The sequence below is a fragment of the Seriola dumerili genome, unplaced genomic scaffold (genome assembly GCF_002260705.1).
Source record: "Seriola dumerili isolate Sdu_G_001 unplaced genomic scaffold, Sdu_1.0 BDQW01001731.1, whole genome shotgun sequence".
NCBI classification, from domain to species: Eukaryota; Metazoa; Chordata; class Actinopteri; order Carangiformes; family Carangidae; genus Seriola; species Seriola dumerili.
The window spans coordinates 13,616-20,682 of NW_019175986.1; the positions used below are offsets into that span (position 1 = coordinate 13,616).

Below are 7,067 nucleotides of genomic sequence, written 5' to 3' on the forward strand. Positions count from 1 at the left end.
CCAAAAGTGTTGGAAAGATTACTTGTACCATACATTTTAGAGTCCATCTCCATCATCCAACCACAATCTATGGATCCAACAAGCCCCCTGTTAGACACTGTTTCTCTAGGTTTCCCAACACAGACACATTTCTCATATTGGACTTCTGTTACCTCTCAAAATTTGAAATGTTTTTCTGTGTTCCTGAAGCCTTTTATGTTTTAAACTTGCCAAAGAAGTTGTGATAATTGATTGAAAATACTAATCTCCATATATTATCCACAAAACCTCTTTCATAACTAACAGTTTACATTCTTACAGACCAAATCAGTTTAAGTCTTGGGGGTTGACCACAATAATTTGTCCTCCTTATGATAGTTTTATGGCTGGGCTCCTGCAGCTGCCAGAAATACGATTTAACAGCTGTTTGAAGGAAAAGGCACCAGGGTGCACTATATTCCAAATGCATGATACATCACAAGTCAACGGCCCGTAAAAAAAAAAGGCCATCATCTTAGATTGCTCTCTGGACAAGTCAGTGAAAACATTTCTCATAAGAAGTCATTTCTTTTAAAATGCAACAGATTTTTTCTTCACACACAAGAAAGTCTGCTCTACGGTCAATGCACCAATAAACCAGACCACTGCACTAGCATGAAGATGAAAAAAAGAAGAAATTCTTGTGAGGATGAAGTGGAACATTATCCCTCTTTCATGTAGGATCATTATCACTCACTGACGGAGCAGTTTTATGATGGCTTCTGGATCAAAACAGCATACCTCACTAGCACATCCAGTCCCTGCAGTGAGTCAAACAGCAGCTGAAGGGCTCCAAAGAAACTCTATGCACTTTAAAGATTTTGATAAGAGATAGTGGGGGAGGAAACGATATGACGTGAGTGACAGCGATGGGCGCCAAAAATTCGTAACCCTCATAACGCTCAAACCTGAACACAACACTCATGTTTATACATTCTGTGTGACCTACAGTTTGATAGTGATATCAGATGTCCATCACGAATGACAATGAATCGGCTCAGGGAAAGCACCTCTGTGAACCCCCAAAACTTGTTTGAAAATCATCATGTTTTAAGTTTATTGTGATAGTCGTCTGTACACCCAAGGGGACAGTGCAGACAGGAATTGCTAATAGCTAATTCGGCATACTTTTAGAGGTGCCAATATGCCAAAATGTCAATGAAGAAAAATCGGGGCTCTAGTTGTCGTTCACAGCTAAATAAATGGCTTGTGGAATTTGGCCAAGCAGTGCCTTTTTGTTTTTATCTGATCAGCAGTTTGCAACATCAGTCACTCACATTTTTGTTGCTGCGTCATTATTTTTCATTTTTCATCATTATTATTTGTGTTTTTCACAGCATCAATGTTATTGAAATATCAACGGGAATAAGAATAAATTTGTGATATATAATAGTGACCAGTGATCAATCAAAATGTCACATCAAAATTGTTATTGATAATGCATATCCCTTCATTTTAGGTTGGTCTGCAGAGACATGGATACTTTCATTGATGAGGATTTCAGTGTGACAAGTAACACCAGCCATGAAACAGGACGAGGAAGTCTAGATGGCAGCAAACACCAAGGACTCAACCACAGTGACCCCCTGGACATGTTCATAGGCATGGAGCTTCTTCTACGTTTCAAACTTCTCTTCCTGCCTCTCTACTGCCTGTTAGTGGCCGTGGCTGGTGTTGGAAACTCCTTCCTGTTGGCTTGTATCTTGGCTGACAAGAAACTCCACAATGCCACCAACTTTTTCATCGGTAACTTAGCAGCAGGAGACCTGCTGATGTGTTTGAGTTGCGTTCCACTGACTGCATCTTATGCCTTTGACAGCCATGGCTGGGCTTTTGGGAGACCCCTATGCCACCTGGTCCCCTTGCTGCAATGTGCCACTGTGTTTGCATCAGTGCTTTCACTCACTGCCATTGCTGTGGACCGCTATGTTGTTGTAGGTAAGGGACTTAACATGATTGTAAATGCTTAGTGGTCACTCTTAAACTTACGAAAAGGATTTTGAAAATGTGTCTCTTTGGCACCATATGGTGCTGGTACCAAAAAAAGACACTGTGGTAAACAGCAATACATTGTGATAACTCCCCTTTCAGACCCAACCTACCCTTAGATTGGGTCTGATATCAATGGGCTCAAATCAACGGGCTTCAAATCAACACAATCAAGAGTGTACCAGTTAATTTTTCTACAAACAAAATCTTATGCTATCCGATTAATTTGAAAGACCTTTAAGTCACACTTCTACACATAATGGCTTTCATGTGTGAAATAAATGTACTGCTTTCATGCTTTTTTTGTATGCTATGTCTGTACTTCTTTTCCTTTCTGTCTCAGCTCATCCAGTACGGAGGAGGATCTCTGTGTGGGGCTGTGGTGCTGTGACTCTGGGTGTATGGCTTATATCTCTGGCCCTGGCTGCACCACCGTCTCTCTACACACGCTACCTAGACCTGCGGCCAAGTGGTATCGACTTGGTTGTATGCGAGGAATTCTGGCCAAATAGCGGCAATCTGCGGCTGCTCTATTCCTGCTTCATTCTCATAGCTTCCTATATGATCCCGCTGCTGTCAGTCAGCATATCCTACTGTGCCATTACTGTCAGCCTAAGACGCTATTCAGTGCCTGGGGAGCAGTCCAACAGCCAGCAGCGCTGGAGCCAGAGGAGGAAGAAAACTTTCTCTCTGCTGGTGGCCTCAGTGTTGGCCTTCGCCCTGTGTTGGCTGCCTCTGCAGGTGAGTCAAACACTATGTTAGATCCAAAATCAAAGCCGAACTTTTAGCCATTCTTAGCCAGACTATCATTGTCTCTTACTTCTTATCTAAACTGTTCAGTTCATGTGGAATTTGAAGAAGATTTTTATGTGGCAGAGGCTTAGGAGGCAAATCAAGTTTACATTCTTTCATAGATGTCTGCTAGCAAATCATAAACTTGACAGCTGTGAAGTAATAAAAAAAGAGTGAAGCTTTAATTGTCCATGAGATTATTAGATTTTATACATCATTAACCACAGAAGCTCACCATCATGCATATTGTGTCTACAAAACCAACATTATGTCCACAATGAGCCATGCAAAAGGTTAAAAGATTAGAATTTCATCGTCATGTTAATGGAAGAAGTGGATTTGCACAGACCTGTGGCCCATTTCACAAAAGTGTTGCTGGCACTGCTTAAACACACAGATCGCATATTGTGGTGCTGTCATGTTTCACAACGGTCTCATGCAAACTGCAGATACATTTGCAAGTCCTGCAAGGCTCTAGCATGTTTACAAGAATATGGCATTTGTTATGATTAGTGAAACATGCTAAAATGAGAAAGAGGAAATGTTGCAATAGGCCTCTGTCTCTCAGGTTTGATAGCATAGGTTGTCACATGGAGTAATTCAGTATTAGCATTCAACACAAATGTAATCACGCCAGCACACCATTAGTGCAGTAATGGTGTGTGTGTTTTTGTTCTTGCAGTACTACCCAGTGCAGTTACAAATTTTCCCATGTCATTGTGCAGGTCCTGAACCTGTTGCTGGACCTGGACCCAGACTTCCACATCATAGGGAAGCGCTACATAAACGTCTTACAAGTCTGCTGCCATTTAGTGGCTATGAGCTCTGCATGTTACAACCCCTTCATCTATGCCTCACTGCATAGCAAAGTACGCATGCACCTGAAAGGCTACCTCTGTCCTTGTCGCAAAAGTAAGAGGGCAATGGTGGAGAGAGCGACGTCCAGTAGCTGATTTCCAACTGTGCCAGATACGATACCACTGCTTCATCATCTGCTGACATACAGAGCCCCGTCCTTCACTCACAAGTTAACACCTGCAGCCCTAGCACTGAGGAAAACACAACAGCTTATTACATTTACACCAGATTAAACCAGATTTCTCCACGATTTTCCAGTGTTTGTTGACTTCAACACATTTAGTCCTCTCTTGTACAGTGTCCTCAGAGGCAGGACTAAATAAGGTCACATATGACAAACAGACAAAGGCACGGATCCAGACCAGACTGTAGTTTAGTTTAGTATTATGATCAAGAAGATTAAACCATCCATTGGGATTTGTATGTTTTTCTTACACTAAGCAGATCCTGCAGCTTTAAAAAGGTCAAAGCACAGGCATGAACAGACCCTTAGGCATAGGGACTCTGTTATGCTGGAGGCTGAGACCAGGGGTGGTTACACTGGTTACAGGGCCTTGTTAGATTTGAACAATAAATGCTTCAGGGAGCTGACTGAACAATGAACTCTTCTCCACAGACATGGATTACAGACCATGAAGAGGACATGTGCAAAAGACACAATGTGATTGTTTTATTTTGCCCCTGCTATTGAATGTCTGTGCTTCAAAATCTTATTCTTATTTTTTGTTATGTCTCTCTTGTATTACATACTGTATCGCCATATTGCATTTACATTTACTCATTTGGTAGCAGTTTTAATCCAAAGCGATTTACAAGTGAGGGACAACACTAAAGCTCCATTGCAGTAGGAGACCTTGGTGTAAGTACTAAGTACCACATCTCTTCAATAAGTGCAAAGAGATCAGGTAAAGAAGTAAACTGTAAGTGCATAGTAAATGCTTGCATGTTAGGGTGTCAGAGGTGTTAGGAGAGGAGGTGCTCTCGGAAGAGATGAGTTTTCAAGAGATTCTTGAAGATAGAGAGGCATACCACTGCTCTGATATCATTTTGTAGCTTGTTCCACTATCGGGGAACCACAGAGGAGAACACTCTGGACTGAGAGGAATGCCTTGTGTAACGCGGGGACGGTAAAGCCAGGTGACATTCTTTGGAGGAACGCAGTGGCCGAGATTGAGCATAAGCCTCTATGACTGAGTTCAAGTAGATGAGTGCAGAACCAGAAGTCACTCTGAAGGCAAGCATTAGTGACTTGAATTTGATTCAGGTGGCCATGGGTGGCCAGTGCAGGTCAATGAGTAGTGGAGTGGATAGAGTGGATGTGCCTGTTTAAGTTGATCGAAGACCAGGCGTGCTGCTGCATTCTCGACCACCTGTAAGGATCTCACTGTGTGTGAGGGGAGGCCCGCCTGAACGGCATTGCAGTAGATGAGGCGAGAGGTGATCATGGCCTGGACCTAGAGTTGGGTTGCGTACTAGGTCAGGTAAGGTCATATTTTTCTGGTGTTATATAGTGCAAAGCAATCGGGAGACTGATGAAACATGGTCAGAGAACATCAAACATGACACCCCGGTTTCATGCGAGCTTGGTTGGGGTAAGATCGAGTATTATATTATCAGATATTATATCAGATTTTTTATGTTGACATACACATTGTCTGCTATTATTTGTGTCATTATGTATTATTTATTCACCATGATTTAGCTCAACTAGCTAACTTTGTCTGTTATCAATACCTTTGTGTTTATGTAGTGTGCATACAGTTTGTGTGGATCTGGGTGAAAAAGATCAATATGTACAGGAGTGGGAGATGAAATCTGAAGCTTATATGACACCTTTAAAGTGCTGTTTGTAAAATTTAATCACTGCCAAATTCATAACGGTGTTACCTGATGAATAAAGTCTCATTGCTTTTGTTCTGTATGGAAAACAAGATTAATGCAATGATCAACTTAGTATTCAGAGCATGAACACAGAGTCACCTATAAGCATCACTGCTGACACCACTCCCATTGAGTTCCCATCAAGTATGATTAATGCTGTCTTTGTTTGTCAAAGTCAGGCTATCAAGTCCATTTTTGAACATGCCTCTTGTTATAAGACTCACCAGAGAACTGGCTAATGTGATCTAAATTACATTTAAGCAGCATTAATTTTGTTCACTTACTTATTCAGAGAGCTACAGTTTTCACTATTATTGTTGCATATGATTAAAACAAGGACTATGTTATAATAATAATAATATATATATTATATATATGTGTGTGTGTGTGTGTGTGTGTGTGTGTGTGTGTGTGTGTGTATATATATATATATATATATGATGTCCTGGCTTTTCTCTCTAAGTGAAACTTGAAACTGCATTCAGCCCTTCTCAATTAGATTGCTTACCCTGTTGCTCCTACTGAAAGGGTCTGCAAGAAGCAGAGGTTTGTTCTTTAGAAGGGAGGCCATTTGTTTCAGAGGTGAATTTAACCTTCCTGAAATGCCCTAACGTCAGGTAGCAATGTTCGTTCAATGTTAAAACCCATGCAGCTTCGTTTGAAATCATCCTTAGTTATTATTTATCAAGAATTTAACACTCAGCTAATTTGCTGTATCAGGAATTTGTTGTTGTGATTGGATCAGATTTGATATGATAATATGAGCAAACAAAGCGACACCTGTCATCCTATTTTCTTTTAATATTTGCTACATCCTGATTGCTGCGTGGACCATATGAGCCCCGCTCACTTCAAACCAGAAGGAAAAGCAACAGAAATCTTTCAACTAAAATAACAAAAACTCCTCAGCATCATATCCAGCTCTTTCACTTCCATTGGGGAAATATCATTTGCTCTGTTTGTAATTATTTGAATTTCAATGTAATGGCATATTGTATTTGTTCAGTGCCCAATGTTAATAAAGGAATGGTTCACAAAAATGCAATTTTGTCATTCTACAGGCAAAGACAGCCAGTCAAAACACTGAGTGATGACATGAAACAGTAAGGAACCTGCTGCAGATTTGTTTCAACCTTCTCGAGAACTACAGAAAATACGAAGGACAGAAATGAACAAAGAGCAAACTCATGCAGTGCAATCAAAAATAAATGATTGCACTGTGGGTGTGAAAATCTAATCTTACCGTATTATTCTTCTGCCTCTCACAGTAACAAGCAGATGATGCCTTTATATTAAGCAGTCAAACCCCAGAGTGCACTAAAACAACAAGATGTAATGGTGTTAGAGCTTTGAAGATTTCTTATGGCCACTTCTGTTTTTGGATAAGGCTGAGGGCTGCACCACCTCATCTGCTTCGTATTATGAAAAATTGATGTGCAAACTTGAATGTTTCAACTGACACAATAATGAGTGGAATCTGGCTAGGGCCTGTTTGTATAAACAAATTAAGCTCCTTACAGTGAGGATGT

At 40.8% G+C, this 7,067-nt stretch overlaps 1 protein-coding gene across 1 annotated transcript; it reads left to right on the top strand.

The window, feature by feature from the left end:
• The first annotated feature begins 1,463 nt into the window (after positions 1-1,463).
• LOC111238900 (prolactin-releasing peptide receptor-like) lies at positions 1,464-3,872 on the top strand. The gene is made up of 3 exons (XM_022768620.1): positions 1,464-1,956; positions 2,351-2,748; positions 3,525-3,872. The coding sequence occupies exons 1-3, from the start codon at positions 1,494-1,496 to the stop codon at positions 3,750-3,752; spliced, it is 1,089 nt and encodes a 362-aa protein (XP_022624341.1). The 5' UTR covers positions 1,464-1,493; the 3' UTR covers positions 3,753-3,872.
• Positions 3,873-7,067: the final 3,195 nt, after the last annotated feature.

What these genes read in the sequence shown, in the direction of transcription:
- LOC111238900 (XM_022768620.1), top strand. Translation starts at nt 1,494, where the DNA reads ATGGATACTTTCATTGATGAGGATTTCAGTGTGACAAGTAACACCAGC. An exon ending in GGACCGCTATGTTGTTGTAG is followed by an intron (nt 1,957 to 2,350) that starts GTAAGGGACTTA and finishes TTTCTGTCTCAG; the next exon opens with CTCATCCAGTACGGAGGAGG. An exon ending in TGTGTTGGCTGCCTCTGCAG is followed by an intron (nt 2,749 to 3,524) that starts GTGAGTCAAACA and finishes GTCATTGTGCAG; the next exon opens with GTCCTGAACCTGTTGCTGGA.